Below are 24,129 nucleotides of genomic sequence, written 5' to 3' on the forward strand. Positions count from 1 at the left end.
TATTTATGTTTTTTTTCCCCTGACCTTTGACCAGGGTTGTAACAGCTGTATGTATTTGATATATTTAATCATATATATATGAATTAATATGTGTATTTTTGTAATATGTTACTATATGCTTTGAAACATTGAAAAACACATTAAACTTTTAATTAAGATAATTTTTTTCATCCAAAACACATTTATCAATATTAGCAGGGTTTTCCTCATAGTCCAGATTGTGACATAAGGAATTAGGATGCTCTGAGACTACCTATGATTTTCAATCAGCCAAGAGACCACTTCCTGGCTATTGGTTTGTTGACAGGATGTCATGTGACTTTCAAATCCGGGCCAAAACAACTCTGCTTTATATTCTCCCAACAGATGTCTCATGCTATGGAGGCCGGACACCTTTACACGCAGAGCACTACCTTTAGAAACACGTGTCTACACATTTGCCCTTCCTGTCACATGGCGCAGACCAAAGGGCCAAAGCACAACCCACGACTCTTCCTGTGATCGTCACACTTGTCACTTTTCTGTTTCATTATGTAGTGGTGAAAGACATACATGGGCATTTTTTGTGTTTAGGTGTAGTTATTCTGCAATATCAAGCTAAATATCATTTCATGCTTCTCTGATTGGATCAATAGTAACCCACAATGCACTTTTCTTACAGATACGCATGCAGGTGCAGTGCATGGTGGCCCTTTCGGCTCGATAGTGTGATCGGCTCCTTTTAGGAACTGGATATGGAGGTGGCCCAGCTGCACGACTGTTAATGTTGCTTTTCTCAAGGCATTGTGGGAAACTTGATCACTGAGTCCATTGTTAAACAGGAGGGATGGGGCTCATCTTTACTGAATCCACTCCTCTATCTTTCTCCCTTTTTCAGACTTTCTACTTTTTCTTTTTTAATGAATTTGCTCTTTTGGGCCGTCACAATGGAGGGCTAAAGTGTCATGCGAGTCACCTGACCCGCAATGAAATAACATGACTCCTTTGGCTGGGGATCTTTCTGACTTCAACAACCTCAGTGACTAGAAAAATGACCAACAAATATAATTTCATTAATAAAATAATTATTTAAAATTATAATTATACAAATATATATATATAAATAAATAAATACAGCCAATTCCCTGGGGCATTTTCCTACGGAATATTACTGTCAATTGTAAAGCGCTTGTTATTAGATGGCAGGCTGACAGTATAACATGCCTGTGAATGTTTTTAATTCTGCTGTGATAAGTACTCTGGGTCAAAGGACTTTACACAGGAAGTGTTGGAATTCTTTTGGAGGCGTGTCGATGCTGACAGGCAAGGACACAGGCCTCAGATTGTGGGATAGGGGGGTTATCCGGTAGGACCTTTCAGCTTTTTCCTCTGTGATGAGACTCATTACTGCAACATTTATGGAACAACTGTCCAAACATTGAGTCTTTATAGTAAAATCCACCAAAGGAGCCACCTGTTCATGCAATCAGTGTGATTCTGTTACCTAAGCAATGACAGCTGATTTGACTTTTAGGGGGCTAGGATTAAAGGCATGGGACTATTGTTTGTACAGCAACCTAAGAAAAAAAAAGTGCAAAATAAAACAAACCAAATAATTTGTCCTCTTTCCATTTGCATGCATCAATCTCAAACATCATCTTACTTAGCTCTATCTTTATTACAGTTATCCATATAAACATTGTTGATGTTAAAGTATCATGATAATACCTTTTATATATACATATATATATATATAAAAATTTTTTTTTATATTAATATTACGGTAAAATTCTGTAAATGCTGCCGATTCGTACTTTTTGCTGATAACAACATTATTTTTTTTTTTTTTTTACTGCACAAGAAGTCAAGTTTAAATTTTTTAAACACAGGTTTACATTTTCCTCTACGTAGAGCCTTTTAAAATATTTTTTTTATCGTATACGGTAAGGTAACTTAAAGGTAACAAATTAATACGTTTTTTTTTTTTTTTGACAGTGTATCTTGTGCACGAGCTCTAATGAATGACTACGCAACATTCCCTGAGCGTGCGCCCCTCCCTGCCGCCGCTGAGCTCACGGCGCATGCGCAGAGCGCTGTCAGGGCACGGCACATACTCACAGCGACAGTATGGCGGCGGGCTGCTGCAGGAGGGATGCTGCTGTCGCCGCTGCCTTCACAATGTGATCGGAATATCGTCTACTTTCGGAAAGACTACAGTCACCCCCGAGGCCTGTCGCTGTGATCTCGATAAGATGACCAGGCTCGCCGATTACTTCGTGGTAGTCGGCTACGATCTCGATAAGAGAGGTAAGAGAGAGAGACACAGCAAGCGATTCTTCCTCCTCCTCCTCTCCCCCTCCTCCTCCTCCTCCTGATCTGTTAGATTGGAGTGTATTAGTCGCGGTTTATTCACGGTAAACACAGCAGAAGGCGGAGGGAGAGGGACACAGTCCCGACACAGCTGATTCCGGCCTGGGTTGGGCGAGTTACTATCAGCCGCGGATGTCCCAGGCCTCTGGATCTTTACTCCCGAACTCAAAAGCCGAACCCCACCGAAGTTGCACGAAGACGGGACTGTCTCTATGCCCTTTTACGCGATTCATGATTAGAAGTTTGACCGCGGGTACTAATTTGTTGTTTTGCCAGGGTGTGACAGTACTAACAGGGATTTTTCAGCGTAACCTTTGCCACTTGTGTTTGTCATGTAACAGCCTGTTATATTGACCAGTATGCGCCTGTAGAGTTGAATAGAAATGCAAAAGTTGCACCAGTTCATTCCTAAGACATGTCAACAAACATCAATAACATGCACCATGGCACTAAGGCTTTTGATAGTGTCTAAACTTAATAGGTTGCCTACCTAAACAGCATGCTTAGGCTCATGTGATTCACAAAATGCTGTCTTAGTTTACAACAAACTAGGTTTTGAAACAACCTTAGTTTTCTTTTGCAAAAAAGTAGTACTGTTTTAGTGAAAATGCTTGACTAAAAATGTCAAGCATCCAAAAGCAAGTAAACTCACAATAAAAGCATCTTAAATGTGTTTTTGTGGGCCATGTTGTGATAAGTTAAGATAACCGTGTGAGGAAAAGACACAAATATCATTTTTTTTGCATCCTTTGACATGACAATCCATTGTCAAAAAGTTACCAGGACGTTTAGCAAAATTTCTCCTTTTGTGTTCCACAGATTTTGAAACAACATGAGTTATTTCGACAAACACATTTTTCAAAATATCTTTGGGTTTCACAGATAAAAGAAAGTCAAAACATTTCAAGTACTTATTTTAATGTGAATGAATGTAGAGAGCTTTGAGCTTTCTGTAAAATCCTCTGTCTTTAGTGAGTTTTGTTATCGGGAGGTTGTTGAGTGTTTTAGTTAGTGGCCTAGATTCGTGCCATATAATGGTCCCGGTGAGCATGCATAATTTACCAACCCTCATCCGAAGAAAGCAAGTTGCTGGAAACTCGCATCAAACCTTTGAAACCTTTATTTAGAGAGCTGCCTCTGTGCATGTCTTATTACTTATTTATGAGGCACACACAAAACATGGTGAGTCCCCTTTTTAACGACAGTATCGGGGACTCGTGAGATGAATATGCATGTTATGGATGATGTGTGCAGTGGTCCGCTTCAAGAGTTGTTCGGCGCAGATAGATCTTTTTGCTTTTTGTTACCCGTGAGATGCAGCTATTCGTATGTGGCCGTACACGTAGTCTGGCAGGATGTTGAAAGGCTGCACGCGCTGCAGAATGTCTTCCTTTCCTGTTTCTAGCCTTCTGCTGAGTTTCAGCATCTGGTAAGCAGACCTTCACATTACAGTAAAGGTGTGTGGAGAAAAAAAAAAAACAGAGCTCTCTTGAAGTCAGGGATTTGCTCTATTTATGCCCATTGATGTCCAAGAATAAAAACACATGAAATTCTAAAAATAACATGAAAGTACAACAGAAATCGTTCATGTTCTAGCTTGCAATGCCACATAGCAGCAAACTAAATCAGTCTGAATGGCCCGGATTGAGCTGTTCCATGGGCAGACCTGTGACGCTATAAAGCTGTGCTGTTGTGGTTTGACATCAGATTTGTGAGATCTCTGAGAAATCGGCGAGTGAAATTGTCCAACCCTTGACACTTGACATCTGTCTCACAAGTTACGTTTTTTTAAATATGTAAAATAATGTCTAGCAGGTAGCAGACATGCTGTGCAATGTTGAGCCTTGGTGCTCATGAGGGAAATTTGAGCTTGAATCTCACTTGCAAGATCTCCTGATCCTGTTTCTTCTTTTTTTTTTTTCTGACAATTTCCTGTATTTTGTTTGTTGTACCCATATAAAAAGTAAGCTTAAATGGATTGTTCACCCCAAAATCACTCCCAACATGACTTTTACTTTATGACGTTTCTTCTGCAGAACCCAAAGGAAGAAGTGTTTTTGTTTTGGTCCATGTAATTAAAGTCAATGGGGTCCAAAACAACCCTAATGGACCCCATTGTCTTACATTGTATTCAAATGGTTTTGAAACCATTTTCTGTAATTTTCTATTTTAAGTTGTCTGGATTTAATTTTTTTATGGTTTAATTACATTTGAATACCCCAGAAATTCTGTGTTGTGTAGGCCTATTTAATTTTTTCTGGCAATCAAATTAAGGCATAAAATATTAATTTATTTGATCTTTTAATCATATGAAATTAAAAAAAGTTTTTTTGTGTGCACAACAGTGCTGCACAACAGAGCTTTACTGTTCAAATTAAAACATGGAAGAAAATAGTGATTATTCCTTAAAAAATAAAGTTTAAATAATAATAATAATAATAATAATTATTAGTTAGTATTATTATTACTACATTGAGATGTAGCTAAATTCTACTGTACAACAGTAATATATTTTTGTCATAATTTCTTAAGGTTAAACCAAACTTTTATTTTGACGGGTTGCCGTGAAGAGCTTTGAGTTTTTGTGTGTTTATGATATGACAATAGTTTTTTCTCAAATGAAACGGTAAAATGCTGATGAAGTGAGACTCAGAGATGAAGTTCATGTATTCATGTCCTCATATAGTGAGACGGCAGAGGCTGAAATGCTTCGTCACGCATGCTTCAGTGTGTAGGCCTATGTGATAAATGAAACCGTGCATCTGCGCCATTCATTCACACAGAGACACTCAGAGCATGCAGGATTCAGATTTAAATAATCTTTTTGTCGGTTTAATATTCACAGACATTATATCGTGATTTGATTTAACTGTACTGACCTACTTTTGATTTATTCATCCATTCCAAGACTTGACAAATTCTGTGAAATTCCACGTTATACAGTAAATTCCGTTTTTATGACTGGATTCCACGATTCCGTCCGTGTTTTCCGCATCGCGGAAATCATAGGCCCCTAAGAAAGTCATACAGGTTTGGATAATTTTAACCCCATAATTTTATGTTCGCTCAAGAAGTTTGGAGTGAATTTTGGGTGAACTATCCCTTTAAGTCCTGTTATATTTATGTCTACCTGGCACATGTCTCTGAGAGGTGTCACATCTCTGAAAACATGTAGTGAATGTGAGCCTGGACATGTTTCAAAGGATTTTTATGAAGTGCTGTTGAAGTGGTGCCTACTTAACACCCAGAGGGCTGGCGCTCTTAAATGAGATAACCTCGCTCTGTGTTTTGTTTACCAGTGCAGAACACGTCCAACTGACCCAGAGGCCATGTCCCTGTCTCGGGCCCTTTGCCTTAGTCTCCATCAGTCATATAGCCCACAAATCTGGCTCAAGAAATCACCATTCTTGAGCCAGAATGACTGCATCAGTGGAGGGCAGTGAGCTGTCAGGGTGGAGTCACCCAACGTCTGTTGTGAAACTGTGCAACGCCACTTGTCCGGCTGATTTCCAGGCCCTGCGAGGAGAACGGCGCTGAATAGGATTCTCTGGACGAGGGGCTTTCTGTGTAAAAAAACAGGAAATGGGAGTTATGTTGAGGCTCTAGGGAGAAGACATGATTGAATGAGAATCCAGATTGTGTGAGAGTGAGAAAATGGAGGTCTAGAGTTTGGGGCCGGGCTGGGCTTCACTAAAAGTGGACATCCATGGAAATGTCTTTTGGGGTTCGGCGTACAGCCCCCCCTTCTTTCTCGCAGCCCTCTTTCTCTTGCTCTCTCTCGGTTTTTCTTGGGAGGAGCCCGGCTGAAAACAGAGAGGCCCTAAACAAAAGAGGAGAGCGTTTGTTCTGTTGCACACTCATTGTGAGAGTTGTCTCTGCCAGTCTGTTTAACCCTTGCGTGCCGTTGAGAATGTATGTTAAAATGATTGTCTGCTGTATGATGAGCTACATTATTAACTTATAGCCAGTCATCTAAAATAAAACTAGCCTAGATTTTTACAAAAATGTGCTTGTAAAACTTCTCAAGCAAGGGGGTTTTGAGTGGATGTCGCGTAATCTGGTTCTTGAATCAAAATGCTCATCACAACTAGTTCATTACGATTCCAGGACGAATGACTCGATTCAGTTGAGACAGACAATATTTAGTTAAAGATACACATTTCGCTGACACAATGTTAGGGTGTTATAATTGGTTGTAATTGGTTGCCAACCAGTGCAGTATGATACCTTTTAGTGAATAAAACACATTTTAATGGAAAACTACTGCATTTATTATAAATGATTTATCCATGCACAACATTATTTTTAAAATCATGTGCCCCCCGTAATCTTTAATCAAAATTCCTTCCCCTCTCGCAGCGACATCTCCTCTCTTCTCTGATGACATGTTTACTGGTGCGAGGGCGGGACAACCTGTCACTCACATTAGATCGACCAATAGCAAACCACAACCATCTAACCATCCAATCATTTCCGGGTGAACAAAATTAAGCCCCGCCCTACATTTTTTTCTTGTTCTAGAAGCCATTTCATTCAGATATGTCACAATAGGGAAGAAAAGACCATTGCAACTTCCGTTTCATGCCGACTTAAAGATAAATCGAAGCAGAATTGTTGAATTCGTTATGATTCCCATTTTAATCAGTCCAAATAGTAACATGCCAAAGTGTGAAACTTAACAAGAAAAAGTTGGTGGCTTACCAATAGTGGCCCACCTTTAACAGATCTGCTCTCTGCCTTAGACAAACGCACTGACTCAGCCGGACGTCTAGAAATATTCACCAGTAGAGCACAGAACAGATTCTTATTCATGAGGAAGAATAAGGACCGAAGGGGGCCATGGCGTGACACGCCGGCCGCTCTGTGTTACCATGACTCCCCAATTCTGGTCATCTGGCGTGACTATAAACGGTTCTGTGCCGAGAAAAGGGTGGCTGGGTCCGTGGATACAGAAGCCCGGTCCCCATGCCTGCAGCGTATGGCCGCAAAAGCTCTGATGGCCAGCTGGTGGATGAATACTTCTCATTCATGTGGCAGCCGAGGGGCTAGAGGGCAATGGAGATTGCCCTCATTCTGAGAGACAGGGGGGCTCAGCACACACACACACAAACACGCACATTTTCCATCTCTTTTTGTCTTTAAAATGGTTTGCACTGTAGGCATTAGGATTGTATGCATATGCACAGTTAACACACTGTGAGGACAACATCAAGTAAATGCATTTGAAACTCCTAGACGTTAAGTTTCATTATGAATGTGGTGAACTCACATGATAGTGTTTGGCTACTGTCCCAAGGCCTGTGTGATGGAAATGTCATGTGCCTCATTGGGTCTTTACTGCATTGTCATCTTATATTCGTTGATTTTTATGCCTTGGAATCCCAAACATTTGGTTTGGAATGACGCATTGAATGTTGCTGCAGTTTAAAACTTGAGTTGGCCAACGTAGAGTGTGTCGAAATCGGGAGAGTGACTTGTGATCATATTGGAATTGGAAGCATTAGCCTATTTAGAATAGGTTAAAACGAAGTATGTTTTTTTTAATTTTGTAAAGTGTCAGTAAAGACATTAATAATGTTACAAAACATTCTATTCCAAATAAATCCTTTTTTTTTTTAAAACTTTCTATTCATCAAAGTATCCTCCAAAAAAGTTTCCACAAAAATGTTAAGAAGCACAAATGTTAAGAAATATTTCTTGAGCAGCAAATCAGCATATTAGAATGATTTTTTATTTTTATTTTTTTATTTTTATTTATTAGAATGATTTCTGAAGGATCATGTGACACTGAAGACTTGAGGGATGATGCTGAAAATTCAGCTTTGCGTCACAAGACTAAATGACATTTTAAAATATATGCAAATAGTAGTATATAACAATCTGGGTTTTTCTTTACACACATACTCGCACACAAACATCATTAGGTTTGGTAATGGGACGCGGTAAGCAGTGACTAGTTAATAGCTGTTTGTATGCTTCATATCCAGAGGTCATGTGGGTCAATGAGCAGTCTCTACTGGAGGGACGCGGAGGTCAGGGCGGGAAGGGGGAGTGTGCGCTCCATGGCCGCAAACCTTTCATGGTCTTCCCTGGTATTTTGGGAATGGGGCCCTCTCCTCCTCCCAAACCCCTCGGGTGGAGACTGAAGACCTTATTCTTCACATGCCTATGGGGTTGCGGGAAGTAATTCTTCAAAATCCTTTTTTTCCCTCATTGCTGCTGACCCACTGGATTATATGTAGGGGTCTTTAGCATTGTGGCTGTTGGGATTCAGACACGGAGGAGTGAATTATAGTCTGGTGTCCCACTCTTTCTGTCTTAATCTTGGTTTCAGCTGCAGCCCACCCATTGGTAGAGAGTGCAGTGAAGCTGATTGGTCCATAGGTGAAAAATAAAGTACCCATTTGCAGAAAAAACGGAGCAGATTGGTTGGCTTGGTGTAAGTGAAGCTTAATGCTCTGTGGTTAGCAGGATTTTCAGGGTCTCTTTTGGAGCGGGTTTCCCTTCTTCAGAGGTCATCTTGGTGCATCAAGTTACAGGCTATAATTTTTGTAAAAACTTTTCATTCATTCTTTCAAAAAAAAAAAAAAAACTAACAACAATCATATTAATAATTATTATTCATAATAATATTTTTATATTATTTTAATAATACAAAAATAATAAATACATCTACTACTAATAAATAAATATTATGAATAAATGCAAAATTATAGTTTTTTTGGGGGGGGGGGGGGGGGTGATTTGAACCACTTGCTTTACTCACATTAGCGAGGGTTAGACTATAATTATTGCAATTCTATTAAACTATTATGTGGCAGTTTCTTATAAAGTCCACTGTTTCTCCAAACCTTTCATTCAGAGCTTGGCTAGTGTTAATTTTGTTCTCTTTTTGTGAGTCAGCTGTTATTGTTTTGCCATTATTACACATTTCTGAGTCATCTAACATAGACATGAATCATTTATACAGCAAGAGAGGCAGTAATCTTTTGAGAGTTGGGTTAAAAGCATGAGAAGCTTTAAGCCTCACATTTAGAGGCAATGACAAAATAACCGTGCAAAGCCAATGTCAATACAAAAAAAAAAAAGTTTAATTTGTGTTTCTATCGATATCATCTGTGACCTGCTGTGAGTTAAAAATGCCATGTTTACAATGGGGCGAGAAGATGTCTCAAAGCAGAAATGTAAAGCTACGCGTTCAAGACGAGTTGAAAAATTCTATATAACTTTGCGTTGTCACACTACTAGTCTCGACTTAGGATGTATAATGTTTTGTGGCTAAACTTTTGAAACGGTGTGTGTTATGCAATACTTTGCCCCATTGACTTTTATTCAGTGCAATTTTTTCTTTTTCACAAACTGACTGGCAAGTTAAAATTGTTTCCTGTCCCAATTGACAGCATGCCATAGATGCTTTCTCACAGTATGTTTGCTATGTGGTGTTGCCTTGTGGGAGGATAGTGAGACGTCAAACGCTATAACTGTTGGTGATTTTTCTACGTGTATTCCCTGAATTCCTAGTGCTAATAATCTCTTTACTATATCTTAACACCGGTCACAGCCTCATTTCTTCTGGCTGCCTCTTTCATGGCCTTGCCGGAGGAAAACTGACTAAACCGATGCTAATTTCACTACTACTTTCCATATGATTTCCAAACCTTGTCGGAAGGCTTGGAATTTCTGCTGAGGTGGAATGCCTGTCCAATGACGTCAGCATTATGTAAGCAAAAGGAGTCCAAGTGCGTTCTTTTAGTTTGCTTTTCGCATTTCACTCAGGATATCAGTCACTGCACTGAGCTTTAGTCCTTAAGGTCCAAGGTACCTAAAACGACGTAGCTGCTTATCTCTTAGTATATTAGCTGGAGGTTATTTAAATATATTAAAGTGTGTGTGAGAGAAGGGGTGTCTGTGTTTATCTAGTGTCATGAAAGAGACTAGTTGTAGATCGTGTGCGTATCCTTGTTAGGCCTTGGCTAATAGAAATTCTGTATATTTGTTAGCATTTGATGATATTTAACATATTTTTTATTTAAAAGGTATTTCTTTATTTATCTATCATTTTGACCTGTTGTTGTGAAGTACATTTAAAATACTTTAGGTAAAACGCAGTAAAAACCTTGTTAAAAATAATACACTCACCTAAAGGATTATTAGGAACACCTGTTCAATTTCTCATTAATGCAATTATCTAATCAACCAATCACATGGCAGTTGCTTCAATGCATTTAGGGGTGTGGTCCTGGTCAAGACAATCTCCTGAACTCCAAACTGAATGTCAGAATGGGAAAGAAAGGTGATTTAAGCAATTTTGAGCGTGGCATGGTTGCTGGTGCCAGACGGGCCGGTCTGAGTATTTCACAATTGCTCAGTTACTGGGATTTTCACGCACAACCATTTCTAGGGTTTACAAAGAATGGTGTGAAAAGGGAAAAACATCCAGTATGCGGCAGTCCTGTGGGCGAAAATGCCTTGTTGATGCTAGAGGTCAGAGGAGAATGGGCCGACTGACTCAAGCTGATAGAAGAGCAACTTTGACTGAAATAACCACTCGTTACAACCGAGGTATGCAGCAAAGCATTTGTGAAGCCACAACACGCACAACCTTGAGGCGGATGGGCTACAACAGCAGAAGACCCCACTGGGTACCACTCATCTCCACTACAAATAGGAAAAAGAGGCTACAATTTGCAAGAGCTCACCAAAATTGGACAGTTGAAGACTGGAAAAATGTTGCCTGGTCTGATGAGTCTCGATTTCTGTTGAGACATTCAGATGTTAGAGTCAGAATTTGGCGTAAACAGAATGAGAACATGGATCCATCATGCCTTGTTACCACTGTGCAGGCTGGTGGTGGTGGTGTAATGGTGTGGGGGATGTTTTCTTGGCACACTTTAGGCCCCTTAGTGCCAATTGGGCATCGTTTAAATGCCACGGCCTACCTGAGCATTGTTTCTGACCATGTCCATCTCTTTATGGCCACCATGTACCCATCCTCTGATGGCTTCTTCCAGCAGGATAATGCACCATGTCACAAAGCTTGAATCATTTCAAATTGGTTTCTTGAACATGACAATGAGTTCACTGTACTAAAATGGCCCCCACAGTCACCAGATCTCAACCCAATAGAGCATCTTTGGGATGTGGTGGAACGGGAGCTTCGTGCCCTGGATGTGCATCCCACAAATCTCCATCAACTGCAAGATGCTATCCTATCAATATGGGCCAACATTTCTAAAGAATGCTTTCAGCACCTTGTTGAATCAATGCCACGTAGAATTAAGGCAGTTCTGAAGGCGAAAGGGGGTCAAACACAGTATTAGTAATGGTGTTCCTAATAATCCTTTAGGTGAGTGTATATAATATAATAATAATATTATAATAATATATAATAAATAAATAATAATAATACAAATTTCCAAGTTAAAATGTATAAATATAAATTTAATTTATATGCACCAATAAAACAACAAAAATAAGTATTTACTGACACATTTTGTTGTTGCTAGAACAACTTAAAAAAGGCCATGAATAAGTTTGATAACTGAATCCGAGTTTTGAATCAGCTTATAGAAAATAATCTTTTGTACTGATTCAAACTTCTTAATGCTCTCATAATTGTCTGTCACGTGACGATGAGAGGGGCACGGAACTAGCCTTTTGGAAACTTAACGGCCAAATAAAAAGCTCATTAAAATCATTGCAATGTTTCTCGCCCAGCCCTAATCCTTGTTAATGTAGCAGTTAAGGCCTCTGCTTCAGTGTGTGTAAGAGTGTTTATCCGTAATCTAAATAAAACTCGATTTATGTCTCATGCTGTGACAGTAGTTTGTCTTAGAAGCCCATAAGCTCTTTAAGAGTTTTTGGAAAGACCAGTACTTGTCCACTGAAAACCAAAGTGCCCGACCTAAAATATCTAAAACCGCAGGTCTTTGCATAGAATACAGACAAGAGACAGACACAGTTTCACACATCGCTGACGTCATTGTGGCTGAGCAAACAAATCGAAATTGTTGGGGTTCATAAAACTTTTTTTTTTTTTTTTTTTTTTTACGGCACCAAAAGCCACGTATTTTTAGAAGTAATGAGGTGTTGTTTTGTTGTTAAAAACTAGTGCTCTCTCTAAAAAAAGTGTGGAAATCGTCTTGAAGCTCGAGTATTTCCTCTATTGAAAAAGCAGCCAGGGCTGAATGCGGTTGTGGGACGGGTGGTTGCTGGCGTGCAGGAAGGATGTGAGTTTGTTGAAGAGCTTTTCTGCACAGAAAGAAAAGAAAACGGCGCTCACAGTATCCCCGAGCAACAGCAGATTTTGGCAGATGCAATTCTCTCAGTGCAAGTCCACCCAGAATGACCAAGGCCAAGAGTTTGGGTCTGAATTTATACAAGTGCATTGAGCCATTTACTCACTAGCAGTTAATCTTGTATCAGAAATAGCATGTGTTTGAATGCAACAACATTAAAAATCTGGCTGATGTGAACAAGCCAGTAATTAATATATTTTCATTTGGCCGATAACTAGAATTAATATTCTACGATTTTGTCTAAATATATAAAAAATAAAACTCTAAAAAAAAAAAAAAAATGTTTTAAACGAACTGCACTCATAAATGTAAAAATAGGAGAAACGTGCATGCACAATTAAATATCCAAATTCAATTTATAGAGTATTGTTTTGATATTCACACAATTATTAACTAACTTGCACTACCATTCAAAAGTTTGGCTCAAGTACAATTTTTTTTACAATTTCCCTAAAGGGCACCTATTAAGCCCCTTTTCACAAGATGTAAAATACATCTCTGATGTCCCCAGAGTGTGTATGTGAAATTCTAGCTCAAAATACCCAACATATCATTTTTTACACCATGTTTCAATTCTCACTTTTTGGGGCTCAGAAAAACGCGGCGTTTTAGAGTGTATCCCTTTAAATGCAAATGAGCTGCTGCTCTCGGCACAGAGGGCGGAGCCTCACGAGCTCGCGCTTCAGTGTCAGGACAATCTCTCACGGAATAAGATAATGTGGATGACGAACAGTTACATCGGATCACGAATAGTTGGTACAAATCCATCCTCGAGTAACAACGAGAGTAAATGAAGACTGCTATGTTCATTCTTACATCTTATAACAAAACTCCTCAATCGCTTAGGAGACATTCTTGTCTACAGCTGCACCAGCGTTAAAACAATGGTCGACAGTGTTTAGCTCACTCAGGGCGGGTCTAGTGCTGCCACTAACTACTAATTTTCTAACGACTAATCTTTCGACTAATTTTTCGATTAGTCTACTAATCTAAACGACTAATAAAAAAAAAACCAAGTGTTTATTTCGTTGTGTCCATTTTATTTTGAACTCAACTGAAGGGTCAAAACATAAAATGTCACCTGTTCAAAAACATTATGTATTAACAATCTAAGCATTAAGTATCTGCATTTCCATTAGGCTATACCATATTAGTCAGAGTCCTAATCTAATTCTCTAATAACAAACATGTATGTATTACTTAAATTAGCTCTTTGTTCTGCCTTAAAAAATGTACAGTAAGCTAATAATGATTAATTTATGTACATTTCTGAAAAGCATAACTGATAACATCACTCTGAATAGTAAAGTAGATGCAATGCATTTTCTGTGAAAAGCGCTATACAAATAAATTGGAATTGAATTGAAAGAGTCTGGACTAGCCCACTATGAGTCGCGCTGAAAGCAGGCAGGCACGCAGTTATGTAGCTCGCGTTTACACTTGCGTGCATGGCGGGCCCGTGCCGTGGTTCGCGTGAATGTGAAAGCAACACGGACTCGGGAGCGCTTGTTCAGGAAGGTAAGTAACCTGCCCATGCGTTTTAGCTGATTATGATGCATTTAGTTAAATAAAACACATGTAAGGGATGATAGTGTTGATGATTTACCTTGGATACGCGAGAGTTGAGTCTGCAGTGTATTCGCGCATTGCGCGTGCAATCAGGGCAACACATTTGGAAATCCACTGTCTCCTCAAAAGAGTCCGTTTGAAAAACACAATATATTGACCCGCGTTCTGTTTTCTATCATGCGCCGTGCACGTTTGCGATGGCATAAGATGCACGCAAACTCAACAGGGTTCGAAAGAATTGAGTGTGAAACCAGACCAACGCTGCGGGGGGCGCCGGGAACAATTGCGCTCGCGCTCGGACTCGGACCGCAGCAAACGAGCCCACTGTGAAAGCTCCGTCACCTGCCTCCGCAATTTTTCATATCAAAGCAGTGAAGGTGGGCGGGAACGTGAAGGAAAATGATAGCAGATAAACCAGCAGGGCGCGCACGGCACACAGACTGGTGTGTGGAGGTGAATTACAGTGAGCCGTTTGTGACGGGAGACCAAAAATAAATAGCGGTCAATAGTAAAACGACACGTCGACTAAAAAAATTGCCGTCGACTAATTTGCATGGTCAATTACGTCGACTAAGTCGGCTAATCGCGGCAGCAATAGGCGGGTCTACGCTAAACTGCAGTGTCAGTCAACAGTCGTGGGAGGGGCTTGTGCAAAAGTACGTCACATTGTCCCGAATCTGAGAAAGGCTTGTTCTGAAACAGTGCTTATGATTTATGGGGATTAAAAAAAAAAAGCACTGGGTGGATTTTTATCATTATAGGGTGGTTGTGTGCACATACTGCCAACACAGATTTATGTTCAAACACCATGTAAAAGTGAATTTTGCATAATAGGTGTACTTTAAATTAGTACTTTTATTAATCAAGGATGCATTAAAATAATCAAATGTGACCATAAAGACATTTATATTGTTACAAAAAGTTGTCTCGTTCACATAAATGCTGTTTTTCTTTAAGCAGCACAACATTTAACATTGGTAATAATCAGAAATGTTTCTTGAGCAGTAAATCAGCATATTATAATGGTTTCTGAAGGATCATGTCACACTGAAGACAGGAATAAATTACATTTTCAACTATAGTAAAATAGAAAACAGTTACAAATATTACTGATTTTACTGTATATTTGATCAAATAAATGCAGCCTCAGTGAGCAAAAGAGTCTTCTGTCAAAAACATCTGACCAACCCCAAATATTTGAACATTAGTGGATGATAAAATGCATGTACGCTGCAGTTCAAATGTCCTGGATTTGACAGGTTAGACTGCTTAAAACTCATATCCTTCTTTATTCATGTTCAGTCACCTTTTATTACTTATATACACTCACCGGCCACTTTATTAGGTACCCCATGCTAGTAACGGGTTGGACCCCCTTTTGCCTTCAGAACTGCCTCAATTCTTCGTGGCATAGATTCAACAAGGTGCTGGAAGCATTCCTCAGGGAGTTTGGTCCATATTGACATGATGGCATCACACAGTTGCCGCAGATTTGTCGGCTGCACATCCATGATGCGAATCTCCCGTTCCACCACATCCCAAAGATGCTCTATTGGGTTGAGATCTGGTGACTGTGGAGGCCATTTTAGTACAGTGAACTCATTGTCATGTTCAAGAAACCAATTTGAAATGATTAGAGCTTTGTGACATGGTGGAAGTAGCCATCAGAGGATGGGTACATGGTGGCCATAAAGGGATGGACATGGTCAGAAACAATGCTCAGGTAGGCCGTGGCATTTAAACGATGCCCAATTGGCACTAAGGGGCCTAAAGTGTGCCAGGAAAACATCCCCCACACCATTACACCACCACCACCAGCCTGCACAGTGGTAACAAGGCATGATGGTTCCATGTTCTCATTCTGTTTACGCCAAATTCTGACTCTAACATCTGAATGTCTCAACAGAAATCGAGACTCATCAGACCAGGCAACATTTTTCCAGTCTTCAACTGTTCAATTTTGGTGAGCTCTTGCAAATTGTAGCCTCTTTTTCCTATTTGTAGTGGAGATGAGTGGTACCCGGTGGAGTCTTCTGCTGTTGTAGCCCATCCGCCTCAAGGTTGTGCGTGTTGTGGCTTCACAAATGCTTTGCTGCATACCTCGGTTGTAACGAGTGGTTATTTCAGTCACTGTTGCCCTTCTATCAGCTCGAACCAGTCTGGCCATTCTCCTCTGACCTCTGGCATCAACAAGGCATTTCCGCCCACAGAACTGCCGCTCACTGGATGTTTTTTCTTTTTCGGACCATTCTCTGTAAACCCTAGAGATGGTTGTGCGTGAAAATCCCAGTAGATTAGCAGTTTCTGAAATACTCAGACCAGCCCTTCTGGCACCAACAATCATGCCACGTTCAAAGTCACTCAAATCAACTTTCTTCCCCATACTGATGCTCGGTTTGAACTGCAGGAGATTGTCTTGACCATGTCTACATGCCTAAATGCACTGAGTTGCCGCCATGTGATTGGCTGCTTAGAAATTAAGTGTTAACGAGCAGTTGGACAGGTGTACCTAATAAAGTGGCCGGTGAGTGTACTCATTTTGAACAGACCCACGACCCATTTTGGGTCACCACCCACCCACCGGCCGAGAACCGCTCATATACATGTTGGTTGACAACTTCCTGTGTCTGCCCACCGAGCCTCTGCTATACTCCCTGACATGCTTAACTGCGGCCTCTCAGGTCCTTGCAGCCATGGTGACGGAACTGTTTTGACAACGTGGGGCGCAGGCCAAAAGAGCAGGCTGCGGTTTTCTAGGTTTTGATACAGTGCCAAATCTTTCTCGAGAATCCATGTTGAACTCTTAAAGAGACCGGTTTTAAGATTAGACTTATTAATTCTAGAAAGATTGCCAGGTGACGGCAAGAGATTCTTTTTGCGTTTGAGAGCTTTTATAATGCAACCCAGTCTTTTCACTTTGCAAGCCTACATAGGCTACTTGTTTTTTGCGCGTTCCACCCACATGCGTTGACACACAGTCGCAAACACACTTCATGTCTGTCTTACACAAGCGTGATAGTGAATTCCTGTGGTGCACAGGCACAGTTGCTTCAGAATGAGATGTCTGCATGTTAACTTAAGGAAGTATTACTCATGCCCTAACCACTCATATTTTAGTTGTAATCTCTGTGATTGATACATGAGTATCAATGATGAGTGCCACATTGGTGGGATGTATACATCAGTTTCCTCATTGAATAAACTGATGGAATAATCTTGTGATTTCTGTCCTGTAGTAACTGTTGTAGTGTGTCACCTGCCTTTGGTTTCACTTCACCTGCTTCAGTCTGACCAGCAGGTCGATATGACTGTCGCATGGCGTCTCTCTCAGATCCTTCATGAAGGAGTCAGTGAATTTCCCTATTAATAACCAGACACTCTTGTGAGTCACGGTAAAGCAGAAGTGCTTTGTAATGTGATCATTCATGGTTTATGGAGGCCATGTCAACCTTCCTCCAAAAAAGATCTTTGCAAAGTTTTGCACAGATATCTGCATGTTTTCATAATTGGATAAATGAGATTTGAGAGCTCTGTAGTTGTCAGGGTCATAGTTTGCATAGTCCAGACCCATTGATTTGTTTGAACTCTCACCTATAAACAGATTTTAGCGGATTTAAGTTCTTTCAAGGCCACATTAAATGGTGTGTAGTGGTTAAAGCTCATGGCCGGTTTGATTCCCGCAGAACAGGAGCCCCCGAGTGAGGTACTTAACCCCAGGTTGCTCCAGGGGGATTGACCCTGTAATAAGTTCACAGTGCTATTCTGTGGCGATAATCACGTGAACGTTGCGGAAACAAATCCCAACGGTTATCACCGTTGTGTGCCAATAAAAAATAATCAAAGGCACATTTAGCTTTAGGATCACATAAACCTGAGCATTGCCTTCCGTCTAAACAAGCAGGCCTTGTCTGGGAAAGATTAATTGAAGTCTCATATGTCCAGATCCGTCTTGTGCGATTATCCAAGCACATTCCCCATGTCCACTTACCATACGACCCCATTCATGAGTCAAAATCTCAGGTGCAAGGTTTTTGGTAGTCTGGTCCCACAAACAAGGTGGATTGCATTGACAGACCATTGAGAAACCTTGTACGACCGAACTGACCCCATTTTTCCTTTCGGATTTCAGAAGTTTCTCAGACTTGCACTAGGGCTGTCGCAGTGAAGGAATTTCCCTTGCGGTAATTTTGAGTGGCTCAATAGTGCGATATTTATTTACATTTTTATTTATATTTATTTGTTGCAATATAAATACGTGTTATGATGTGGTCAGCATACATACACAAAAACAATGTAACCGAAACTAAACAGCGTCTCTGCGCATTGAAAGACTGTCACTCACTCAGCGCGCAGTTGTTACGCCAACGGACTTTCTTTGAGTGAGTCATTAAACCGTTCATTCAACGAAAACTAGTGCTGGGCAACGATTAAAAAATTTAATCGCGATTAATCGCATGATTTTCTTGCGATTAACCGCGATTAATCGCATTGTTACGCGCAAAATTGAATAATGAATTCTAGTAGTTATTGCGCACTTTTGATTTAAATGTACTGCTACAAAAGTGCAATAACATGTGGTTTGCAAAAACTTTAAACAAATAAGGTGCTTTTATACCAGCAGTATTCCCTTTACACAGTATCAATAAAATATTTCTTGTAAATCTCAACTTAAACATTAATGTAATCAAATCAAATATTTAAACAAAGCTATTTGCCACTGCCAGGGCATTACCTTTTATCTAGCTTGTTAAAACGAGTCCAGTTTTCTTGGGGTTTTTTTCTGAACAGGTATCTTGTATCAGGGAGCAGCAGAAACAGTCTGTAGTCAAAGGGTCATGATCACTACTACAGATATAAGTCGACCAACATTACTTCTCTGATAGCAGCTTAGGTTTGGTCATGGCATGCCATGGTTTCCCACGTAAGATTACATTAAACAGAGGTAAAGCCCAATTTATACTTCTGCATCGAACTCACGCCGTAGCTGTGTAGCGCGCGTACCCTGACGTGCATCTCTCCAAAAATGTAACGTCAATTCTACGCGTACCGCAAGCGCTGTGATTGCTAGAACCGCTCCCCGGGTTTCACACTCTCCCTCTGCATGTGTAATTGCGCGTCAACGCGGACAACGACGCAGATATATAAATGAAAACCAACGCGTTGTCTATAGCGTAGAGGCTCCGGCGTAAGTCCGACGCAGAGGTATAAATCAGCCTAGAGTGAGGTGAAGTGGTCGAGCACAGGTGCAGCGACAAGCGGGTGCGTTCCTGTGAAACTGTTGCAGTCATGCTCGCCTCACGCACGCGCCCGCGCGTTGCCGAAGTTGAATTGTCTAACTTTTTTGTACACGACACGCAGCACAAATCATTAGAAGAGAGACTGATCCTCGGCTCGCTGTTTGTGAGTTTCCAGAATCTAAATAGTTATCAGGACATCAACAGGAGGGAATTCACATGGCAGAGCATCCCCGCTAAACTAAACGCAGGCCTATCAGGTAAAGTTATGTATAATTTTAATTTAAGTTAAAAAGGCTACAGCTGCGTAGCGCACAGAAGCCGGTGCCATGGTTACTATCCATAGAGCGCCTGTCATTCACTCGCGGAGCGCTGTCTCCCTTTCTGTTCACCTGCTGAGAGAACCTGCCAAAGCCTCTCCACTGCTTGTTTGGGTGGGTTATTTGCTGGCTGACCAACATCCCACCCCTCCTGTGATCATGGTTTGACTGTAGGCCTATGTGTATTCAGAGGCAGTGAGCAACGGACTTTCAAAATAATAATAAAAAAAACCTCTGCGTTAACGCGCGATAAAAAAATTGTCGGCATTAATTAATAAATGCGTTAACGCGATAATAACGCGTTGACTTGCCCAGCACTAACGAAAACGTTCAAAAAAGCTGATTCCTTAAATGATAGATGTAATGAAACAAGGTGTTAATTATTTTTTAACTTTGAGCTCCACTTTTCAAGGCTCAGCTGGCTAGCAATGCTTCACTTTTGGGCAAAGCTGAAGCAATGCTTCACTTAATAGAGACCAATGGCATTGATTCAATGCGTGACTCGCTGCTTTCCCCCCACGGCTTCCTCGCGTTGTTTAATGCTGACCAGCGCTGACGCCATTCATGGTAAATACCCTTACACGTTAAAAGGATGATAGCCTACGACAAATATTTCGCTTTCCTTGGAAACGGCAACCTTTTCACGAATATACAGGACTTGACTTCAAAGACAGACGCAGGTAATCGCACGCGCTCAGTCGATCACATTCACTGTCTGTTTAGGCTTAAGTCCAAATCCACGAATCCTCTGTACAAATCACCATGATAAACAGTCTTGTTATCATTATTAACTTATTTATCATTCAATGCACATGGTACGAACTACGAAGGGTGGCCTTATGAAAAAAGAAAACGCGGTTCGCGGTTGCTGCGGTTACTTGCATTCCTCTGCGGTTGGCCTGTCAGTAGCGCGGTACTGCAATATTGCGGTTATCGCGACAGCCCTAACTTGCACTGACTTTGGCTGGCTGTGGATTTGTTCTCAACTCACTTGTATTGATTCCAAGCTTTTTGTTTTGTCCCTGGAGTCCAAAAATGAGGTCAGAATTCTCCTCTGATTTGTCCAAAGCCTTGTGTGCAATGTTTCTACTTGTGCACGTATGCGAAATCTTGAGTTTAAATGTGATCAATGCATGCGTATAACGTCTTTAACTTCTGTTTAGGTCTTTCACAACGTTCCCCTCGGGAATATTCTTGAGAAAAACGCAAGCCTCGTTTGCCGACTCAGCTGTTATCTGGGAGCACCAGAGTTCTGCAATCGGAATGCTGGAATTCGGCTTGAGTGAATTAGTGTTGCAAGAACAGTGCCTGTTTGTGCTTGGACGTCTCTTTTTCTCCTTCACTCATCTAGTCACTTTCACTCTCATTCTAAGATAGTGGAAAAGTAGGAGGGGTGGGGATGAAAGCGAGTTTTAGATTTCCCAACAACACGTTGGAGGCCTCAAATATCATTGTGATGTTGGCACGCTGTTTCTGGCTCAGATTCCTTCCCTGGCTGCATGTCTTGATTTTTTTTTGTGTTTTTTTTTGTAAGAGAAAACGAAGCTAATCCTGAGTCTGCACTCTTACCCTGTGGCACTAACATGTCAGTTCACTAAATGGGGGTAGAGTGTAGAGTGACCGCCTAGGGGGCCTTGGCAGCAGGCCAAAGTTGTATATGAATATCACCTGAAGTTGGTGCATTTGCTTTGCACCGGCCGTCTTAATCTTTATCCGCCCCAATCCCTGGAGAGATAAGGGAAGTGCCATCCAAAGATCATTTTCACAACAGGGTAATTTTGGCAGCGTACAGTGTTGTGAATAGGCTCTATTGTGGTGTGTGTATTTTGGACATACTCCAGATAGGCTCCAGGTATTATTTTGCCCTGTATCCACTCCAGTAGAATTGCATGTCTTTCTGCCGTAGTCTACAGTCTTTCCTTTTTAAACTGTATCAAAAAGTGTTTTCATTACCCTGTCGGTCATTTTGTCTATATTGTGAGGAAATAAATGGAAGGTCCTGAAAAACCTGAAAGTATCCTTCCTTCCTTCCTTCCTTCCTTCCTTCCTAATATTAATCCTTCATTCTTTCCTTCCTTCCACACGTTTATGGAAAAGAATAAAATCTAATGAATTTCTATATTCAGCTTTCTTTTTAATTGTTTCTTTGTCTAGGAATGCCTCTTTGTGATCTATAAAATATCTATAAAATGAAAATTCATGAAAAATGTAATTCATATGCAAGAACTGTATTTAAAAAAAATATTACTATCAATAATATTACCATTATTCACTCTCTCTGGTGAGATCATAAAGTCATCTGCATCATTTGCAAGATTAGAGTGTTTGACTTTCTGTCAATATTTGTTGTCTAACCTTTTAATGGTTAGTAGGTTGGCTTCTTTGTTCAGGGAGCGGTTAAAGTCTTATTCCAACTCCAGACTTGTTTAATGACTACACGTACCAACGTTTAGTTAATTTCCCACAATGCCTCATTGATTATGGCTCACCTGGCTTGCTCTCGTGTAAATATGACACTCTTCATAAGCCCCAGCTGAGGTAAGGAGGAAGGTGTGGCCGTTTACACCTCGGTTTATTTTAGCTCCATCAACCATGTGCACCTTATCACTCACTCAACTATAGTCAGTCGCCTTTTTATACGTGCAAGCTTGCACACACGTGAGGGTTGCACACATGGTGCAGCTTCTCCTCTCTCCCTGATTTTGTGTTTATGAGCTTAACAGTTCCCTTGTATAGGGATTTTTTAAATTGTAGTATTATTATTTTTTTAAACTGTTTGGGTTATTTAAATGGTTAACAAACTTATAAAATAGAGTAAAATAAAAGGAAACAAAAAAAAATAATAATTTAATAAAAATATTAATTTGAAAAATGATATTACAGTAATATTCATATAATCATAATAATAATAATAATAATAATAATGTTAACTAATAAATTCCACAGGAAGAATGTTTGAGAAGTTATCATTTTAATGTGTTTTTTAAATTTTTAAATTTTATTTTTTTATTGTTATTTTAGTATTATATTTTCATGGAAAAGTAGTTGGAATACAATTTTAATACAATATAAAATAAATAAAAATAAAACAAAACAAAAATAATTTAATAAAAATGTTAAAAATTTTATAACAATTATAACAATAAAGAATAATTAACAAGAACAACAATAATAATAATTGTTATTATGTGTTAATTAAAAATATTCAGGAAGAAGATTTGAGAAGGTGGTCATTTTGTTAATTATTGTTTTTTCTTATTATTTTGTTATATTTTCCACACTTTCATGGAAAATTATTGGGAATACAATTTTACAAAGTCAAATTTTAAGTTTGCTTTGAAGGATAAAGAACTGCATGTTAATGACAAGTTTTCCAGAATATTGTTCAAATAATTGAGCCGTGTCGAAAGCACGGGACTCTGGACTCAAATACAGTGTTCATTCTTAACTTTTGACCTTTGTCCTTTACTCAAAAGGAGGGCTTTTCTTGGATAAGGCTTTGGTTTGACACTTAAAGTCTTGTCCTGCTGGTCATCGCGCCATCAGCATCACAGGGGCTGGGTCGCTAACTCATTTATTCTGGGTGAAGAGGGAGGGACAGCTGTCTAAATGAACTGCTCAAATCCCATGATTCCTCTGTGCAATAAGAGCACTTTCTAACTGACAAAGTGCCTGTGTTCAATCTCTTGCAAGACTTGCTTTTCAACAGGCCTTCTACTGTAGCTCAGTCGTGTGTGTGTGTGTGTGTGTGTGTGCGTGTGTGCGGTTGCCACATATCTGATAAGATGTTCAAAGAGACAGATGAATTCCTCACTGATGGTTTTCTGGAGTGCTGTCAGCGCTGTACATTGTATCGTCCAGCCCTGCAAGATTTAATTTGTGTAAATCTGATTCGTGCATCGGGTCTTGGAAGACGTCCCAGTAATTGTTTGCTTTATAGTGGGTCTGTTCGTGGTTTTGTTTAGCTGTTGAAAGCCCCAGACAGGTGCTGTTCCTCCTCTCCTCTCCTGTTGTGACATTCTCAGCTCTCACTTGCACTGTATCATTCTGCTTCAGACTTCAAAATGCTGTTTTTTTTTAATATAACATAATATATTATGCATTTTCTTAATTTTCTTTTATTTTCAGTCAGCTTCTTCAAAATGCTGAAATATTTTTTTGGTTTTATTCTTTTTTTATTTTGTAAAGTTTGTAGATATTTTATCTTATATTCTATAACATATTATGCTTTATATATACTGTATATATAATATACAGTATTTTATATATGAAGAGTTTGGTTCCAAAACGCAATAAATCCATTTAGATTAATTTTTAGTAAAAATGTGTTTTCTTTACCAAGAAAGTGGAAAGATGAAA

The 24,129-nt window shown here is 39.9% G+C and overlaps 1 protein-coding gene across 6 annotated transcripts in view; it reads left to right on the top strand.

Moving 5' to 3' along the window:
• Window positions 1–1,978: 1,978 nt before the first annotated feature.
• The window catches only part of sbf1 (SET binding factor 1), a 59,817-nt gene continuing 37,666 nt past the window's right edge, over window positions 1,979–24,129 (top strand). For all 6 annotated transcript variants that reach the window (XM_056233506.1, XM_056233510.1, XM_056233508.1 and 3 more), the window contains exon 1: window positions 1,979–2,286. In XM_056233506.1, the coding sequence (XP_056089481.1) occupies window positions 2,001–2,286 (286 nt within the window). In that variant the 5' untranslated portion in view covers window positions 1,979–2,000. The remainder of the gene's footprint in view (window positions 2,287–24,129) is intronic.

Source organism: Rhinichthys klamathensis, unplaced genomic scaffold, assembly GCF_029890125.1.
Source record: "Rhinichthys klamathensis goyatoka isolate OS25496 unplaced genomic scaffold, OSU_Roscu_1.1 h1tg000370l_1, whole genome shotgun sequence".
Classification (NCBI taxonomy): domain Eukaryota; kingdom Metazoa; phylum Chordata; class Actinopteri; order Cypriniformes; family Leuciscidae; genus Rhinichthys; species Rhinichthys klamathensis.